Genomic DNA, 22,202 nt, shown 5'->3' on the forward strand with positions numbered 1-22,202 from the left:
GACCACGGCAGTCCCGTTTGTCCGAAACGTATCGCGCCGTGTGGCTTTTGCAATTTTTGACCTTTAATCCAAGGTATGGTAGGTTGTGCTAAGTTTCCTCACGGTTTATCAAGGTATCCGTGACGTGCCGTCGAAGCGAAAACGCGGCCCTTCGACGGTGCGCAAAGTTTTCATCCACGGTCTGCCACGGATGTATAAATGTTGCTTCAAGGTACGATGCGTTCTGTTAAGTTCCCGCAGTTTGTTTGCGTTTGTCATGCAGGTCTGATACGTTGTACACGTTTGTCATTCATTTGTCACGTTCTGTCAAGGTACCGTGCGGATCAAACGTGGACATCCGAGAGGTTTTGGGCACGATTGTGCTCCCGGTATAAAAGAAAACTCTCAAGCAACAGTATTTATTATAACAAAATAATTCCAGTGACATGGATGTGAACGACGAGGATGATTTTGTGTTTGCCTGCTTATTTGCAGCATTAATAAAATCTTTGCGTTGTAAAGAGCTGAAAGAAGCAAAACAGTCCGGGAAAAGACGAAAAAGGAGGCCAAGGTCCCTGTGGGTTCGTCCATGGCTATCGGAAGCTAGAAGGCAGCAGCAGGGGCACTTTGATGCATTTCTTACCAGAAAACTCCGCAACGAAGATATCAACACCTTTAAGAATTATCTGAGGATGCCCCCAGAACTATTCGACGAGATCCTTGAACGGATATCTCAAGTCATCTCAAGACAAGATACGAAGTATCGCTCCTCCCTTACACCTGGATTGAAACTGGCACTGACTCTGAGGCATTTGGTGGAAGGCAAGTACTTTCAGGTTGTTCCTCCACTTGAACGTCGTTTGCAGCGCGGGGGGTAGCCTTTGTTCGGCGCTTTCTTGGTGGCATGTTTGCTCATCGAGTGTTCAGACTGAAATGATAGTTTCCTGAAAAGCACGGCTTTTAAATACTCAGCTTCATACCGCGCGAATCGTGTCAGACCGTACAACAACTCAACTGGCCGTAACGCATCTGATTGCAAAACGCAACACACCGTAAGGGTCGGATTAAACACGTAGCAAAACGGCTATTAATTATCCTAGCTTGCCGTGGTTATCTTGACAAAGCGTAACAAAACGTAACACAACGTGATAGAAACTTAACATGTCGGGGAATGAAAAGGATTCCCGTCAGAGTACGGACACTTTTCGGGTTCTGTTACGGCCTGCTACGTACTGTCAAGTAGTGTTGTGTTTAACAAGTTCTATCACGTTTCTCATTTCCGCCGTGACTGCCGTGGCAAATTTTTTGACTGTTTAAAATTTGGGCACGGCAACCACGGCAACCCAGTTGTGTCACGTTTGGCTATTCAGTTCCCCTACGTTGCCTCACGTTCATCCCGTTTCCTCCATGGTGGCCCGAAACATGATTGCCGTGCTCGCCGGGAACATGGTGTAAACGCAGCATAACAGGTTAGGCCAGACGGCATATGCAGTATTTTGTCAAAAATAGCCAATTAAAGTTCACCCTTCGGCAAAGTATTAAAAATCTTTCAACTTAATGAATTAGTATTTCAAAACATTGTCATGGCATTTGTTTTCAATCAGCAAAATGCTTATTTGAAAATAATAAAGCCTTCTATATTTATATGCACATTTCAGTTCCGGTTAACTTTTTGCTGCATTTATCCCCCCTGTAAGCATAATACAAAAGCTTTCTTGCTAAAAATTGGTTAATTTACTCCTTTACCTAATGTATACCGTAGACACTTATCATTTTGTTTTTATTGTGGCATTATGGAAAATTAAAAACAAATTAATCGGAACTGCTGATTATCCGGAACTAGTTGACAAACTGTATATGTTCATTGTTGATTGAAATTTTTGGTTGCTTACTAAAAAAAAATATATATATTAACTCTCCTTTTTAAAATGAACTTGCAAAACAGGTATGATTTTTAAGATTTGTGTTAATTTCTGAGCTATTTTTTGTTATTTTGCTAAGTCTCAGGAGCTTCCGGGAGCCTTCGGCCCCCTAGGCCCCCTACCAGGGCTTTGCCCTGGACCCAGGCCCCCAGCAAAAATTTTCAGGTTTTTCAGTTTTGCCAACTTTTAACCCTGTATAAGTTTATTAGTAAATATAAAATACAAGAGGGTCCATAAAAAACAATGGATTATCTTGATGTCTATAATATAAAGCAGCCTATTGAAAATTTATCCTATGGTTAATTTCCTGCACTGTCATCTGAAGTGAATGTTGCCAGTTTTTCTCAATGTAAAGTGGGTTCACACTTCAGATTATGTTGCCTTAAAACCACACACCTTATTTGGTATAGTAAATTTAGGCCACGACTTTTTTTTTTATTGGTTTACAAAAATTATTTTGAAAATGGTCCATCGGGCGGTCGAAAAAAAAAAAAAAAAAAAAACATCATTGGAAAATTAAGTTAATACTAATAACATCAGAACAAAGACATCATATCTTTTATAACCTTAACACAGAGACGAAAAATCAAAATATGCAATGAAAGACATCTATATCTTCAAATGAAATGAGTCACCTAAAAGCACCTTTTGTAACATCAGGATATTTTAAACACTCCATTAAATGACATGCGTTCTTCTCCCATTAAAACGAAAAACTGCGCTTCATTTCCGTAATTCGATGCGCACCATTACGCAATGCGATGCCCGTTGCATAAATCTCATATAAGATAAACTACTCATACACAAAGTATGTGTTTGCTCTTATTCGACTTATGACATCGTCCATGCAAAAAATCGAGTTAGATCGATCCCCGCGTCGTCGCGGTAATGTTTGTTAAAGTTGTTGTTGTCATGAAAACTTGTTGATTTACAATGCAAAACGTCTTATTTGAACTGACGCGAATTAATACAATCATATTTGTCAACTTGGCTTTTGCTTTATTTTGATAATTTAATCCAAAGTTTAATGTTAGCAAGTGTTTTTACTGGAATTGTAAACAAGGAGCCAGTTAAAGTCTTCCGAAAATGTGCAGTCTGTGTGAATTGACAGTTTGACGTCATCAAAGGAAAGCCGCTTGCTGTCTCAAGCAATAAAGCGACAAATTTCGCGCCGACAAAATTCGCTGCCTTTGTCTAGCAATCAACATGCCGAACCAATCGTGCGTTTGTTTCTCAATTGCAATCCTCCAATTTAATAATAGCACGTGCATAGCTCCGCCTTCGAATCTTTTGCAGAGAACGGAGGCGGAGTTTAACGGTTAATTGAGCTAGTATTTTACGCAAGTTGAGTTCCGATTTGCCAAAATTACTCGGCCCTAAGCATTAAAACGACAAATACATTTATCAATGATTTTCCGAGATATACCGATTTGTTCCGATTTCCAAACTTTCTGTACAGTTCCTATAAACTATGGCGGACGTGTTAACAAAATTCCTAAACACATATATCCTAAATAATGGCAGTGTTTTATTGGATTATTTATACTAATTATCAAATTGCACGGTAATACTTTTTTTATCTACTATAATATCGGGTTTGTTTAATATAATAAACATGTTAAACAATATAGTTGCGTCACAGACTCGGAAATAAATTTTGATGCGGTCGACATTTTACTGACGCTAATTTTCCTATTGTCTGTAAATAAATAAATTTTGAGAAGTGCCCATAAAAGGACTGGTACATACTGTGTCACATTGAAAAATAACCCGATCTCTGCAATATATGTGAACCAATCGTTGATTGTACTTACGTGATTTTATTCGCAACCGTACTCAAACCGGATCGGTTTTTTTCCTCGGTTCGCTCGTTTTTCAGTGCGGTCGGGAATAAAATATATATAAAAAAGACGATTTTCCGATTTTATTTTTTTTCCCATTTTCCAAAAATTAGGGTCGGCGGTTTTGTAAACCAAGAAATATAAAAGTCGTGGCCTTAAGTATAAATACAGGGCTCGAATTTAACTTTTTTTTCTACTTGCAAAACATTGCGAGCAGCTTTAATACCAACTCGCAAAATCAAAAACATTCTCGCAAATTTTGCAGGAAACATAAAAAAAAAGTTTGGACATTAATTTAGTACTAGTCTGTTTAAACCTCGTGTACTTTTGCAGAGTAAATCCGCCGCATACGTACGCGGCGGATTGAGTGAAAAGATATACACCCTTACATGTACATTTGTGTAGCATAGAAACCTAGATTTACGCTACTTTCATATTTATTATTTTAACGTTTTAATAAGCGATATGGCACGTAATGCACTTTAACAAATTATCGTTGAATAAATTACGCACATTGTTAATGTTTCGTTCGATTCTGAAATGAGGTTTATTAAATTTGTAATCCGAAACACGCTTCCGAATTTTAATGCTAATGCAACATTAACAAATTCTAGCGTCAAATAAACAGTAGAGCTATAACGATTCGGTTCGATGCATCGAAAAACCGGTTCAACGCCGCCGATTTGATTTCGATACCAATGCAGCCAATTTCGATTCGATTCACTGCAATCCCGATGGATCCGCATTTTAAACCTTACTTTCCGAATCCGTCGTCTAAACTTTATTGTCATTTGTATTACGTCTTGTGATTGGTCACTAGCCAATATGGCAACCAATGTATAAACAAATAACATGCTGAGCATAACATCAGTCAGAAAATGGCTTCTTCAACCACGCTGAAAGACGCACCGTTAAAATAAAAAGAAAAAGTATGGGAACATTCCGGGTTTCGCGAAGGTTCTGATGCAAAGGCAACTTGCAAAACGTGTTTTGTTGACATAAGTTACCCTAAATCTGGATGCACTACAAATTTGAGGCAACATTCAAAGAGAAAACACTCAGTTGATATTTCAGATGTGAAATCTTCATCTCGCTTGATAAGCTCTTTTAACATGTTAGCAAAAAATCTGAGACAACGGGTCAAATGAAACTGACTTATATAACAATGTTGCGTTTTTTAATTTTATTTAAAAAATTAAACACTTTAAATGTACAACATAATAAGTTAATAACAAATACCAAACATATTAATTCTAGCCCTGGACAAACCAAACATGAAATATAAGTTGCTAAATAAGCAGCAAATAGTTTAATTTGAATCGAATTGAAAATAATCGAATCGGACCATTTGGTATCGAAATCGAATCAAATGGAATGATGGCTGAATCGTTACAGCTCTAATAAACAGTGCTAAAATATCCTTTGTCTCCATAAAAAGCGCGCGAAAATTATGCAGACATGTACAACGTCGCATGGAAAGTTTAGGTGTATTTTGTGTTGTATAAAAATGTACATCACGTCAGGCAATTTATGCGTGTTCAGTGGAAAAAAACCCGCCCAGAATGGACGTTATTTCATCACATCTTTAAATAGTAACAAATGCCAAAATGTATTTTGATACTTAAGAATAATTGCGAATGTGTGTGTGTCTTGAGCACTTTTTAGATGGTCGCTTTAGCGACCGTCTAATGTGTTTGATGTAAAATTCAGGTCGATACGGCCTGGGTATGATTAGCCCAATTCCCGCTTACACTACGCGCGAAGAAAGAGTTGTATAATTTATGCAAGAGGTTTGAGTTTTCCAATTATGTTTATTCACAAATGGAAACATTATATTAATATCGTGTTAAATGCAATAGTTTCGAATGGTGTTTTATAGAAAAGAATAAAAAAAACAATGATCGTATTGCACGTGTCGCGGAGGAGATTGTTTATGAATGATTAAAATAGTCCACTTTCTGCTGCGTCTGCGTGACGTAGTATTTTCGCTCATCTCATTCATAAATCTGAGGCTGGCGATAAACAAAGGGGAGTCCGGGTGAGAATTACGCACTAGTATAAGGTTACGCTTGTTTATATTCACAGGTCTCAATTAATAACACGTTGACCACGAGTTCAACAATTATTACAGGGATACGATAGACAACATAAAAATGATTCATTATCGCTGAAACTGTTAAAAAACATTTAAATATAACAAGAATATTCTCTAAAAAATGTAGTCTTGCTGTTTTGAAATAAGGTTTGGAATTTTGGTTTCTAAATAACTTAATTAAAAACAAAAGTTTAATTATAGTGTTTTTTTACTTTTAGTCGCATATTTACCGCATTATAATGTGTGTTATAATAGGCAAACCATACATTAGTAAAATTCAATCTGCCTTCGCACATAGAAGGAATGGGTCAATTAGGTGCTGCGTTTCCTTTGTTTACTTCAGTTAGAGGTCAATTCTTTACGTAAAAGCAATCACAAGGCCCCGGCTTCAGAGGAATTGCGGAGCGTTCTTACATAATTAAAGTCGTAGTCGCATGGTATTTGCGTTTAGCGTCCTATTTGGTCACGTGGTTCTTTTTCGTGGGTGTTTTGGCATTCATGATATGAGGCTATTAATAGATGCGCCTGTCGATAAACAAAGGAAAGTTTACGGGCGATAACAACGCAATAGGTTACGCTCTCACATACAACTCAATGACGTAGTACAGGTCGTAAATTGAGAGATTTGGGAAAAAGTTGACGCTTATTTATATTCTTAATTTATAAAACGTTGAACATAAGTTCAACAATAACTTCAGCGATACGATAGACTAAAAAAAATCATAATCGCTTAACCCAAATATAACAAATAATTTATAATAATAATACGAATGACCTGTTTCATAACCTCGTTGAAGCTACTACATCGGGTATTTCTGGAAAGCGTTCTTGGTTCTCAACACATAGCGGCGATCTTTTGTATTTACGGGTGCTAGCAACGCAATAGTAGAAGCTTAGTAGAAGGTTTAGCTTGTTTATATTCACAGTTCTCAATACATTGACAGTTGGATATGAGTTCATCAATTACTCAGGCATACTATAGGCAACCTCGAAAATGCTTTATAATCGCTAAAACCGAAAACAACTAAATATATTATATTAAATATATTTATAACAATTTTAAAAATGTAGTCGGCGTATACGCCGACTTTGAAATAAAGTTAGCAATTTACTTTTCTAAATAATTGAATACAATTAAACAAAAGTTAAACTATTGTGTTGTGTTTTTCACTTGTAAGATGCATATTAACGGCATGAAATGTGTGTTAGCATTGTCAAACCACACATTAGTGTGAGTAAATAAAAAATATACTACGGGAGAGCACTTCATATGTGTCCTCATATGCCTTGTTATGAGTATCTTTCTTCATTATCGAAATATATCGTATGTTTATATTTGATTTAAACGCAGTTTTCTTTCGTCACATTTAAATCACACCCCAATAGCGCCGTCATGCGAAAATGGGTCTTATGCGTTTCGGCAAGCGTTTGTTAAACCAAACATGTGCTCTTGCGCAGTCAGGTCATAGGCGACGCTGTTCGCTTTAAAATCACTCAATATGTTATGTTTCTCCTTACCAGAAGGAGGGATAGCTGAGTGGGCTATTTGTATGATGGGCGCATATGGAATAAGACCCATTTTCGCATGACGAGGGTCATTACAAATCTCATTGCGAATTGAAAATCCCACATTTAAAAACAATGCTTTTTAATACAAAATTGAATTCAAAATAGCAAACTTGTTAATAATGGCAGCCTATCGACGCATTAAGGAATGATTTCCAGACGTGCTGACCAAGTACGGCAAACATTGTGGTATGATAATTAAACGATTTTCTCTTAATGTGACACTATACTATTTCGCTAATGATTGTTTTCTCATCTTGAAGGCGAAATTGAAATTCTGCGAGATGGATTGTAACGCGTAATTGTAACAGGGCCACAATTTGTGTCGTTTGAGCATACAGAGAGTAGTCCGGAATTCCTTACACTGAACAGTGCTACATCCTTTGAATTGAGCACATACGCAGTGATGTAGCAAAAATTCAGAGGTTGTATCTTGAATCAGCTTATTAAATATTCGAAAATATTCATGCGTGTCTGTTGGCGTTATGTTAAAGTCACTAAGATGAAAACTGAAACAGCTTCGCCTAAAAGCGCATTAGTGCTCTATACCTATGTTTATGTTAGCGTTGTTGACACCGTGTGAACTGCTCGGGTAACAAGTAAAGCATAAACAGCAATGTTTATATACTTTTATTCCTCCATATACAAGATACGAAGATTATTGTATATTTTGAATTTGTATATGGTGTCAAAAATCAAAAGTTTTGTACACGGAACTTTCATTATGAATTTATATTCTTGGTGAGATAGTCATTTGATATTAGAAAAAATATTCCTTTAATATGATGGTGACTGCAAATTTTCTTTATATTAAGTTCTCATTACCATTTTCATCATACTTTCTTTGCTTTCAGAACTTCCAAAAAAGCATGCTGTTTTTATTTTGTCTTAGTTATTTCTATGAAATAATAAGGATGATAAAAAGTGCACACAAAACTCGACCCGTGCGCTATGACACACACTTTTTAAAGTTGAATGGCGTGTGTTCATTTCAAACTTGCGATTGATTTTGAAAAATGAATTGCGTGTTAAATTATGCAATAGCGAACATCTTCAGTGCCTTCAGCGCTTTGATATCGTTAATATTACCGGAATTTGCTTTAAAACTGGAATATACGGGATTATCTGGTAATGATTAGCAATACCAACTCTATAATATAAACAAAATGAAACTACTTTATATACACTGTAACTCCAATATAACGCGGATGACGGGGTCCAAGCCACGCAACAGCGTTATAAACGGACAGCGTTATAAGTTTTGAGCTTATTTATTTAAGGGGGCTATAAAAACAGGTATAGTATAGCCTTTAATATAGGTCCTGTGTATTGACATGCTGTGTTGTCATCCGCAAATACATTCATATAAACTGAATCGAACGATAACAGTATACATACCGCTTTTCTAATGTGCACATTTATCCGATAATGCAATATAATTACAACATCACTTACGAAAAAATAATGTTAAACATTTATGACAAGAAATATGTTTATGAATTTCGTAAACAAATTCATATGCCTACGCCATTTTTCAGAAAATTAGTACAGTGCATTATGGGGCACAGCTTTCATTGGACGAGCAAATTTAAATTTAAATTGAATGCAATACGATACATGTACAAAGAAATATTTTATTGCATCATAAGCAGCATGAAAAAAATGTGCTTTCCGTGGACTTTCTGATAACTGGAAAATTTTTTAATTCATCTCTGTTTACTATTACACTGCGTTAGCATGTCAATAATTCGTCAGGATTTTTTTATTTATTTTTCGTATACGTACTGAAACATTAAACACACACAAAGATATTTTTATTTATCAAGCATGTGTAGCATATAATAAACGATAACACACTTACACAGCCATAGTTTATACAATGAAATATAATACACGAAAATACAAAACATAAACAGGTAATTGTTTTAAATAACTTTAATTTGATAATTATTCCGCTTGCACTTGCCTTTTTGAAATTAGCGCACCGAAGCGCTCTGATAGAGAATACATGTAATAAACACGGACTGGCGAGTTTTCACACCTTAATTGACATTACACAACAGATTAACACCAATTAGCTGTCGAGTGTCGTTTAACCTCTAATCGATTAAAATCAGTTAAACGGACGGATAAAACAATCAAGCTGTGATCGACGGCTTCTTTGAATTTTCTGATAGAACATTAAGTTGCATAACATGGATTTGAATCAGAAATGGAAGGTTGGAGAAAAAACGGGATCCAAGGACCCCCCGCGTTATATTGGACACAGCGTTATAACGGACCGCACTATATTGGAGTTACAGGGTACGCATAGTCAAACAATAGTTATAATAAGCTGATAATTAACAAAACAACAATTAAGTGTTGGTTATTGATGTGGCTTCAAACTGCTAATTGCCTCAGCTAAAATATAATAGCAAAAACAACAAGCAATTATAAATCCACCAACTGCTTGAGTCTTGACCACTCGTGTGTGCCAAAACTTAATTACGTGACACTTATGTGTGAAATACATACACTACAAGCGGGAAACAAACTAACTAGGTCAGACACATTAAATATGCTTATATGCTAATACATGTTGTTGTAAAAATTAAACCCAAAACAAATATGTTTGTTGATCGTTTAATAAAAAGACAGTAATCATACGGCACAATAAACACACACAAAGTAACTTAAAGTACTTTAGCCGATTCTAAAAATGACAATGGCAAATGATTATTGGAATTTTATAAATACATGCCCGTGATAATCGGAATTGGTTTTTATAAATTCGATTTTTTTTATATGCACCCTTTTAAAATAATAATTATTTCTATCCGGATGACAGCAATTTCTTTAGAAACGGGAATGCATGCAATCACTAAAAACAAAACAACAGCATGCTTTTTTATTAACTAATTTATCTATTTTTAATCCGCGCACATTAAATTAATTATGATGTTAAATATTATTATAATTGTTCTTTTTAATTTCTTTGACTAACTAATCATTTTAAAAAGATTTTGATTTGAAGATGCGCATGGACTCAGCGTCATGTCGCGGATTGCAGCTTGCCTCTGCATGTCTCGGCGGACAGATGCGAAGCTTCGCGTTGAAATGCGACTGATGCGGCTTCAACGGCCGACTCCGCATCGACTCATTGTGCCTTGCCGCGGATCGCGAAATATATTTGTTCCGCGTTGGCTGTACTGTACGGTTTAGCGTTCATCACGTCGAGTGCATTTATATTACTAGTTTTTTTTTCCACTATTTCTTTACTAGCAAAAAAATACTAGTGGATTAAAACTTAACTCGCAATCAGTATTTTTCACTCGCATTTTGCGAGTGTGCGAGTGTTAATTTCAAGCCCTGAAATAAGAAACATATTTTATCAATGCCAATTGGAATATATCTGGTGGTAACAATTGTTAAGGTAGAAATCTGTCTTATTTGCGCTTTAAAACTTAAAAATAATGGTGTTTTTCGAAATGAATGGACGTATACGTCTAGAAATCCTACTTTTGGTTTTAAAAGCGGTACAGTTTGAAAAATGTTAAATTACTTGCTAACTAGGCTATATATTTAATGACAATTTTGCACACTTTCAAATTGCATCTTTATGTATTGATTAACATGTATTTCATTTCAAAGTCAGAGACAAGGTGTGTGGCTTTGAGCTGTTTTAACAAAAAGAGATATTTGTGATTTGTGTTCAAACCCAACATTCTGCTGTTTAAGCACCTAATGGAACATTTTGCTATGAGGTCTTGGCGCAAGCGCAATTTTTACCTTCTAATATAAAAAAACGTGCAACTGTTGCTGTTGGATAATGGCTCTGTGATAAAAAAGCACATTTGAAAAAAAAGTATATGAATTTGCATTTATTTGTGGATACAATATGTTTCATTAAACACTTTTGCTAAAACCAGAGAGAGCTAACATAAACAACAACAACATAAACGTAAAAAAAATCAGTTATATTTGAATGCTGCTTCTATAGTGAGCGTAATTTCTGCAAAAGTAGAAAGCATTCATGTTCACTAAGGGACCTTAGAGGGTCTCGATGGTTTAAAATCAAATGTTCAAAAACATTCTTCACCCCCTGAACGTTGATAATCCAAACTCAGTTGGATAATTCAAACTGAAGAAAAAAATGTCAACTGAAACTGAATAGTAGGTGAATATTTTATCATTTCTGCTAATTTAGTAACTATAAGGACGTACTTTTTCTACACATTTGATAATGAATGTCTGACACACACATGCGTTTTGAGTTTTGCAATGATTTAATAGTTTTCTAGTAAAAAACAATAAATTTGTCTTCGGAAAATGCTAATTTTCATGAAATGCGACCTATGTGTTGAATTATTTACATGTTAATTGACAAGAGGCGAACAAAACTGTAACACAGATATGCCAAATTTTATCATGAATGTCCTTTAAAATTTTACTTTAACACATAGTGTGCTTCTGTGTTAAGGTTCTGATGCAAAGGCAACTTGCAAAACGTGTTTTGTTGACATAAGTTACCCTAAATCTGGATGCACTACAAATTTGAGGCAACATTCAAAGAGAAAACACTCAGTTGATATTTCAGATGTGAAATCTTCATCTCGCTTGATAAGCTCTTTTAACATGTTAGCAAAAAATCTGAGACAACGGGTCAAATGAAACTGACTTGTATAACAATGTTGTGTTTTTTAATTTTATTTAAAAAATTTAACACTTTAAATGTACAACATAATAAGTTAATAACAAATACCAAACATATTAATTCAAGCCCTGGACAAACCAAACATGAAATAATTTAAAATCATGCTTTTGCAGGACGGGTATAAAATTTTTTATGGATAAATCCAAACTGATTTGAAAATTTCTGTGGATAATAACCAAACTCAAAATGGATAATGCACAAACTGCGATGTATTTAACATGTTTTCCAAAGACAAGTTGGATATTATTCTTTGAAAACAACTATTTATATCCAAAAACTCACACGATGTGTGTAATGGAATAAAAAAAAATACTTTCAACGAACATCAACATTCATTTATTTGTTTTTAGTGAATTCAATTTCAACTGAACTTGCATATAGATATACAGTTGAGATTTGAAGCAAAATAAGCATGCGAAATGTGCATTCCACGTACACAGAGATGCCATTTCACGTTTTCCATCTCATTTTGATAGGATGGAAAGCATAGGAAAAGCATAGGAATTAAAAAATGTCCCTACTTATTATTTAATCACTTGATTTAAAGGGGTTCGAATCGAAGCTGCAGGTTAAAGTGGCACTTGCCCTGCTGATTCATGTATTTGTCACCATATTAGAGGTTTCGAATATGATTTTAGGCATTACTGATCTGATTCATTTAACATTATATCAGAAAGATTGCATCGACTGGTACACAAATATTTAAGGGCCATATCGACGTCTAGTATAGCATTTTACGTTCCGAAATATTTTAACATAATTATTGAAAGAACATATTAAATGATTTCTCAATACACAGACATAGATATTTAAAATCTTCTGTAAATTACGTATTTTAATAATAATAAAAAGTTTTCCCTGTGACCCTTTTCGAAGTAAAATTGGAAATTGAAGTTTTATGAATTGTACAGTACCCAGCTATATGCGCATGCTCACTGACGATAAAAGACTTTTAAAGGTATTTTAGCATAGAAAGCTTGCGAGTTCTATATGGAATGACTTCATCCCTATTGAATATTTGATATTTCATTATATAGGGAAATACCGTCGATTCGCTCCTTTAAACTGGTGGCAAATAGATTTAGAGCCGGGACTTGGGCACACAGTATTAGCTTTATTTTGCTTCGTGGTAGGACCAGACTGATAGAGGCATTCGTATGAAAATGCTTATTTATTTTCAACATTTGAATACAGTTTTATGAAATATACATGGTAGGACTAGACTGATAGAGGCATTCGTATGAAAATGCTTATTTATTTTCAACATTTGAATACAGTTTTATGAAATATACATTTTTCAGTACAACTCCTTGGGCAGAAATGGAGATCGATCGGCATGACAAAGAATTTGAGTTGTCGTTTCAAGACAAAGAAGAAGAAAACAAGAAAAAAAGAAAATAGTTTTACATGAAAAGAAAAGAAAATCATTTTTTATAATGATCGTTTAACAATGTACTAAATTTGCTTTTGTTGTCAGCAATTAAATAAATCTTGAAATATTTAACAAGAGTGTTCATTTTACATAGATCTTTACATAAAGACATCTGGCAGTTTGGTCATTATCCATCGACTTCCCAATGTTAGTTTGGAATTATCCATACACTAGTTAGGTCATTATCCAATTTGTATATTCTTGTCCCAAACAAATACGAATATATTGCGATTTCGAGCATTTACGCCAATCAAATTTTTTACATACATATATGAAAGGTTAATACATAAGTCCAAGCATTAAAACATTAAAAACATTCGATAATAATTGTTTTTGGCCTAAAACTTTCGAAAATTTTATTTACTTTTCACAAATTTTCAAACATATTCATTTTATTTCGTAATTGTTTTTAATTGTTATGGGTTTATTAGCGCATTGTTTCCGGCAAATAACATTTTATAAAAAAGAAACGTTTATTATGTCACAACTAAACTTAAATAAAGGTGTTCTTAGAAATAAATGACTCAAGTCTTTATTTCTGTCGCCATTGTTTTCTTCAGTTTGCATTATCCTACTCAGTTTGGATTATCGACGTACAGGGGATGTTCCTTGAAGAGAAAGTTAAATGTTATCACTGACACTGTTTTCATAACATGCCCAAATCAGATTTGTAAGTCAGAGCCTTGATAAGTTGATTATTTTCCATTGTTAAGAGTTTATTACCAAAAAATGTTAATTTAATGATTTTATAATTTAATAATTGTACATTAATCTGTCAATTTTATTATATTCTTTTGACATTTTTATTGGTGTGGTTACACATTTCTTGAATATTCTTAGCTCTTAATTGGAAAAGGTCATGCATTCCTACTGTTCTGCATGGTTACAGTTGTGATCAAGTTATATGGGAGTCTCAGTGGGATTGTTTGAACTGACATTCTTTTGGCCTGAACATATTTTGTTTAGACATTCCAAACATAACATTCCATTGGTGTTTGAAGTGCAACTTATTAAAAAAGATACTAGTTTTTAAGAGTCTTATTTTCTTTAAAAAATAATTTAAATATGATTGTCTATTTAGTGTTTGCTTTTTGTATTGTCTGGGTATTGTAAAGCCCTTTAAACTAATTGTTTAGCAAAGTTTACAAGCCTTACTTTTCAGAATAAAAACAAACAACAAACAATCAGATAATTCAGGGGAATGGACACAAAAATGTGTGCGTAAGACACAATGTTTTACGGTATTATTCAAGTTGAAAAAAATAAGTGCTTTTATACAGACAAAGCCAATATAGCAGGCATTGAGCATGTAACTTTGCCCCTTATTAACAACCCCATTTTCGCATGGTTCCTGTATGTTTTCAGGTTCTGTCCGCAGTGATTGCAGTGCTGGGAATCATGGATATCGGACGGTCACTGTACGAACATTTCAATAGTGTACTCAAGGATGTACCCATAGTCAACTTTCTTTCACCACTTGTCCTGGTGCTGACCATGGTTAGTATTTAAAGCTGAAGATGATGAGTATTTGGTAATTGGGCATAATGCATTTGGGTAAATGTCATCCCATATTAGCCTGTGCAGAACGCACAGATTAATCAGGTACAACACTTTCCGCTGTAATGGAATTGTTTGTATATTATGTATAATTCTCTTCTTGACAAAATTGAGTTGAGGCAGAAAGTGTCATCCCGGATAAGTCTGTTTGGACTGCACAGGCTTGTCTGAGACGACACTTGACACTCATGCATTTACCCGTTTATACCGAGCGTCTAAAAAAGGCCTTGGCAAACAGCGTAGACCCAGATGAGAAGCCGCATTATTGTATATAGTTTTGCACTGACAGGCTTTTTTCTTCAGCTGCACGGTCCCATAGTCAGACCTGTTTCCAAAGTCAATTATGCATAGTTCTTTCCAAAGCAGAGTAAAAAGAAATTCCGATTAAGAAGAAAATCAGCTTCTTGGTTACCTTCCCAGTGTGTTTTCCAATAGGTCAACAAAAGAAAGTGGAAATTCAGTAAAATACAGTACTACATTAAGGTATATCATTTGAATCTCATTTAATTTATTACATGTGTATTACATGTGTCTGGTTTGCTTCATTACAGGTGGTGCATTGCCTGGTGGTACACTTTGAGCGGAAGAACAGCGTGCGATCATCAGGCTTCCTTTTCATCTTCTGGTTCCTGTTGGTCCTGGTTTCCATAGTAACGTTCAGGTCGAAGATCAGGGTTGCCTACCTTGAGGTGTGTAGAGGGAATGTGGGTAATGATTGCTATGTGTCAGTCGTTTTTTTGTATTTACTTAATGGAGGGGTATATTTGATTCACTCTGTTGGGCATTTTGTCAGTCTGTTTGTCCATGTAAAATATTATAAGTTTGTGGAGCCTAACTATTCTACATTTTTTAAAGCATTTTGAAAATTCAATTATGTCTTGACAAATATGTGTAGATGAGCAAGGCACTATTCAAGCCCATTTTGATTGTGTCACACATTCCTAAGTTATGTGCCCTTGAATGTGTGTAACAAAGAAAGCACAGTCCCCGTAAACCTTTATAAATTTTTTCCATCCTATTAATTTTTATGCCCCCAGTAGGGTGGCATATAGCAGTTGAACTGTCTGTCAGTCTGTCCATCTGTCTGTCTGTCCGTCCTTTCGAAAACTTTAACATTGGCCATAACTTTTGCAATATTGAAGATAGCAACAGCACTTGATATTTGGCATGCATGTGTATCTCATGAAGCTGCACATTTTGAGTGGTGAAAGGTCAAGGTCATCCTTCAAGGTAAAAAGTAAAAAAATACAATCCAAGGGAAGTAATGAGCTTTAAAAGGGAGATCATTTCTAAACCTGCCAAATGATATATTGTACTTTTGTTTAATGAGGCGCAATAGAGGACATTGTGTTTCTGACAAACACATCTCTTGTATTACCCAATCTTCTTATAATTTCTTCAAATTTATTTCATGCATCATTTTGATGCAATACAATCCTGACTAAGTCGTCAACGTCCATCATTATCTTCACCAGTGCCATAATATTGTCCCAGTTATTAACATCACCTCTATGCATAAAAACACTATTGATTGAACGGACTCATTGGACATTAATTATCTTACCATAATTCATTCATGTCTCTGAATAAAAAGCAAGTGTGGGCTAATGTGGTCATAAGGAGCATATGTGTTTTGCAGTTAAAACAATACCTTGGACTTATGGGGCATAATCCACATTAAAATCTACACTGCAATTACACAAATCTAAAATTGTATTCAAGTACATGTGTACATACTTAAATTCTTCTCTTTGTCAAATGCAAAAAAAACCCATACATTTTTATTTTGAATACGCTGTTTACAATTCTCCCAAAATGCTTATTCATTTATACTTGATGTACTGTGCTTGCATTGTTTAGGTTCAATTTTACTGATTGATGATTTTATCAATGGTCATGTTTTAATGATGTTGCAAAATAGAAGCTGCTTAAAAGTTGGATCAATGTGATAAATGACTTTTGATGTCAGACAATCTTTAAACTTTCTGAAGCAGGATGAATGATGTTTTTTATCCATTTTCACTCTGCTCAGTTTTAAAAGGTTTTATAACCAGTTAATAGCTTTTTATATAGGGATCATGATCATCTGCATGCGCTTGAAAAATCCAACATCTCAATGTTTGTACTACATGTATTCAAACTGAAAACATATGTTTGGGGGTGGTAATGTTAAGTCACTGAGCAAATTTCATAACTCTGAACTTCAACTGTTTTGTTTGTTATAATTGGATTAAAAACTGTTCAACATATCCATATCACAGGTACTACAGGTAATTAATTGAAATACACAAATGTGATCATTGTGTGAGGTCACTGACCAAGTTTCATGAACATGACCTGCATTTCAACAGTATAATATCCCTTTTTGATTAATGTTGTTTGCAACTACGCCATATCTCTATATTTGCCAAAGATGTTGAAGTAAAAGGTTACTCAATGTGTTAGGGTCTCATGAACATTCATCGACCGATACAGTGCCCCAGATAGTTATTTGGGAAATAGGGTTTTCACCCATTGATTTTGAATAATAGGGTGATTTCATTCTCAAAATAGGGTGAAATGAGTTATAAAAATGCATACCTTAAAATAATTGCTGCTTTACTTCAGTTGAAGCTGCACACTTGTATTGATTTAAAAAAAAGAGTAAACTATGATAATTAACTTTAATAGACTGACGTTTCATAACATCTTTAATCCTTGAAACTGTCCATGATATAAACTTTAAACTTAAAAAAAAACCCTGATAATTGACATCTTTGTAAATAGGCCTTTTTATTTCGCATCATAATAGAAACTGAAAGTACATCCGCTTTACAAATACATGCACTATGAGAGACGGTTTAAGTCAGATTGAAAACGTATGTATGTCGCCGTAAATAATTTGGTCAGACGCTTTATTTAACAATGAAATCTAGTCCGCAGAGGGTTTGAATAACTTTGACTGTTTTCCTGCTTCGTCAACCAGGGGCTTGCTGAATGAAAGCGTCGCTGCGTTCCGATAATAATTCCAAAGAGAAAATATCGAAAATGAGCAAAGCCTAAAATTTGAAGAATTTGCGTAAAAGTCAAATTGGTTACATTTTCAATACACATGATATTGTATTTCTTTGCGTTTTTAAACATTTTAATAGGGTGAAAGACGCAGAAATGCACCTTATCTGGGGCAGGGTGAGATTGATGTGTTCGGGTATGTCACGTTCTACCTGATGTTTGCCGTGATGCTGGCCCTGCTCGTGATCTCTTGCATCATTGACAAGCAGCCTGTGGGAGCAGTACCTCTGGAAGACCAGGTATTGTGGATCATCGTAATATTGTTAGTGCAATTATGCGCAGCTTGTTGTGAAGCACCACATTTGTGAAAATATTTGTAATGATTAAAAGCACACAAACACACACACACACCAAAAAAACACAAACTAGTATGAAATAAATTGAATGAAATTTAACTGATGAATGTGATTTACACAGACCTTTTTCATGCTGGCATTAATGCTTTAAAGCCAATCAAATGGGAAATTATATACTTTTGGAGTTTGTGACTTATATTGGAAATCACACGCAAATTTACTTTCAGAACCCAGTGTTTTTAGGGTAAAAGTGCGGCAGTTATTTTTTTATAACAATGCAGAATACAAAAAATATTAAGCTCTAAAATGTGCCTTTTGCATTAAAATTCCCAATCTGAGAGGAAATACAACCTTGCCTCAACATGTACAAAAAAACTCAGCCAGAGAAGCTGTGCAACATGTTGATTTAGGTGTATTTATATTCAGACCTTATCAATTTAATTACACTTCTGAAATCAAATGCATCTTATGTTTTTATTCCTTTGTCAAAAGAAAATGAAGTTAAATGAAGTAACGAGAATCTCGAGGTTTTGGAAAAAAAGCTCAAAGAGTAATAATTGTGAAGGTTGCAATAATTAAGAAATTTTACTGATATAGTATTGAATGCTGAGGTAAAAAAAAATGCCTTTGTTCAACCAGACAGTAGGTTATTAAGTCCTATAGGTTTGGCATGTTTTTAACTAAAATTAACCATGTTGGTCAAATTCGATTGAAAAGAGTGGCGATATGTTTGCCATGTTGTGGTAAATATCATTTGTGCAGTACCTTGTGCTATTTTAATTAGTTGTTTAAATTGCACAGAGATAACTTTATAATATTGGATCTAACCTGAAAATGTCTGCTTTCTTAATCCCAGTTAACTATCAAAGGCCTGAGTATTAAAGTTTACATACATTATTGCTTTAGTAAAATGTTATTTCTTTGTAGAACCCGTGCCCTGAGTGGAATGTCTCCTTCCTGTCTAGAATCACATTCTGGTGGTTTAACGGGTAAGCCTTGTTGTGTCAAGAATCAGTATTGTTTTTTAGCTCACCTGAGCACAACGTGCTCATGGTGAGCTATTGTGATCGCCTTTTGTCCGTCGTGCGTTGTGCGTCGTGCGTCATCAACATTTACCTTGTTAACACTCTAGAGGTCACATTTATTGTCCAATCTTCATGAAACTTGGTTAGAACATGTGTCTCAATAATATCTTGGATGAGTTCGAAAATGGTTCCGGTTGGTTGAAAAACATGGCTTCCAGGGGGCGTGGCAGTTTTTCTTATATGGCTATAGTAAAACCTTGTTAACACTCTAGAAGTCACATTTTTAGTCCAATCTGAAACTTGGTGGGAAGATGTGTCCCAATAAAATCTTGGACAAGTTCGAAAATGGTTCTGGTTGGTTGAAAAACATGGCCACCAGGGGGCGGGGCAGTTTTCCTAATATGGCTATAGTAAAACCTTGTTAACACTCTAGAAGTCACATTTATTGTCCAATCTTCATGAAACTTAGTCAGAACATTTGTTATAATGATATCTTGGAAGAGTTCGAAAATTGTTCTAGTTGAATGAAAAACATGGCCGCCAGGGGGCGTGGCAGTTTACCTTATATGGCTTTAGTGTATAGTAAAACCTTGTTAACACTCTAGAAGTCACATTTATTGTCCAATCTTCATGAAACTATTCAGAACATTTTTTCTAACGATATCTTGGATGATTTTGAAAATGGTTCTGGTCTGTTGAAAAACATGGCTGCCAGGGGGCGGGGCAGTTTTCCTTATATGGCTATAGTAAAACCTTGTTAACACTAGAAATCACATTTTTGGTCCAATGCTCATGAAACTTGGTCAAAATATTTGTACTAATGATATCTGGGCTGAGTTTGAAAATGCTTGAGATCCGTTAAAAAAAACATGGCTGCAAGGGGGTCGTGGCATTTTTCCTTATATGGCTATGTAGTAAAACCTTGTTAACACTCTAGAAGTCACATTTATTATCCAATCTTTATGAAACTTGATCAGAACATGAAAATGCTTCTGCTTTGTTGAAAAACATGGATGCTGGGGGCTGTTGACACTTTATAAGCCACATTTATTTGCCAATCTTCATGAGTCGGAACATTTGTTCGAATGAAATCTCGGCTGAAAAAACATGTTAATACTCTTGTTATGATATCTGGGCCGAGTTAAAAATATGTTCCAGTCTGTTGAAATCATTGCCAGAAGGGGGCGGGGCAGTTTTCCTTATATGGCTACAGTTAAACCTTGTTAACAATGTAGAATTGACATTTATTTCCAATCTTCATGAAACTTTTGTTCATATGATACATGTATCACAGCTGATTTCGCAAATGGTTCTGGCTCTTTGAAAAACATGGGTGTGGGTAGTTTTCTTTATATAGCTATTGTAAACCTTTTGAACACTCTAAAAGTCACATTTTAAGTGCAACATTCATGAAACTCGGTCAGAGCATTGGTTCTAATGATATTTGGGCCGAGTTTGATAATGGTTCCGGTCTGTTGAAAATATAGCTGCCATAGGACGGGGTTTGAATTGACAAAAAGCTTGTTGAATTTTGTTTTATTTTCTGAAGAGAATTGTGATAGTGATAATGATGTTTATGATGGTTGGTGGTTATCAACAACAACAAACATGTTTTTTGCTATCTGAATAACCTTTATTAAATATTCTCAAAATGTCATTTAGTAAAATTTGCTCTGCAGAATTTGACAAAAAGATGTTTTACAACCCTTACTAATCATTAATACTTCTCAGGTGAGCAACCAGGGCCACCATGGCCCTCTTGTTTATTTTTTTTTAAAGAATAATTTGTTGAAAATGCTTTCCTTGTTGTATATAACAGTTTTTTTTTACCTTATCTAACAGACGCCGAATATCGGCGCCTTCCCCCACCAAACTAGGCTGGTTTTTTCCCCTTTCAGAACCAAAAATTCCTCCAAAAAAAAAAAAAAAAAAAAAAAAAAAAATGTTTTTTTTTTTTTTTTTTTAATAGAAAGTGTGTCTAATGATTATAATAACTCAATTCTATTTCAATTTAATCTTGCAAAACGTAATAAATTATGAAAAAAAACAATGAATATAGTGCAAACATGTACAAATGTATTGTAATGATGAGAGAGTAAGTAAACAAATCCCCCAAAAAGGGGAACGCCGCGAAAATTCCCACACGCACAATTTTTCCCCAAAGTGGAAAATCCCGCGTAAAATTTCCCCCACATAAGGGCTAAAGGCCCCTTCCCCCACAACCCCAAAAAAACCTGTATAACTATATTTAAGATGTTGGTGTTGAACAAAACAGTATTTATGTTTTTTATTTTTCATGATGTAATTTTGTTTATAAGCTTATTTTTATACGCCCGTTTTTAAAAACGGGATGTATTATAGTTTCACCCTTGGCGAACGGCGGGCGGGCGGGCGGCGTCCACAGCAGTGTCCGCTCTCTAATTCAAATAGTTTTCATCCGATCTTCACCAAACTTGGTCAGCAGTTGTGTCTAGACAATATCTAGGTCAAGTTTGAATATGGGTCATGCCAGGTCAAAAACTAGGTCATGGGGTCACTTAGTGCATTTCAAGGATTAAGCATGGTGTCCGCTCTCTAATTGAAGTAGTTTTCATCCGATCTTCACCAAATTTGGTCAGAAGTTGTGTCTAGATGATATGTAGGTCAAGTTCAAATACGGTTTATGCCGGGTCAAAAACTAGGTCACGAGGTTACTTAGTGCATTTCAAGAATTTAGCATGGTGTCTGCCCTCTATTTATCCC

The 22,202-nt window shown here is 34.9% G+C and overlaps 1 protein-coding gene across 7 annotated transcripts in view; it reads left to right on the forward strand.

Moving 5' to 3' along the window:
* LOC127865753 (multidrug resistance-associated protein 1-like) overlaps window positions 1-22,202 on the forward strand; it is a 198,965-nt gene that overhangs the window by 21,694 nt on the left and 155,069 nt on the right. For all 7 annotated transcript variants that reach the window (XM_052405698.1, XM_052405695.1, XM_052405694.1 and 4 more), the window contains exons 3-6: window positions 14,897-15,028; window positions 15,640-15,777; window positions 18,220-18,378; window positions 19,363-19,424. In XM_052405698.1, coding sequence (XP_052261658.1) covers window positions 14,897-15,028; window positions 15,640-15,777; window positions 18,220-18,378; window positions 19,363-19,424 — 491 coding nt within the window. The remainder of the gene's footprint in view (window positions 1-14,896; window positions 15,029-15,639; window positions 15,778-18,219; window positions 18,379-19,362; window positions 19,425-22,202) is intronic.

Source organism: Dreissena polymorpha, chromosome 2 (assembly GCF_020536995.1).
Source record: "Dreissena polymorpha isolate Duluth1 chromosome 2, UMN_Dpol_1.0, whole genome shotgun sequence".
In the NCBI taxonomy this organism is placed as follows: domain Eukaryota; kingdom Metazoa; phylum Mollusca; class Bivalvia; order Myida; family Dreissenidae; genus Dreissena; species Dreissena polymorpha.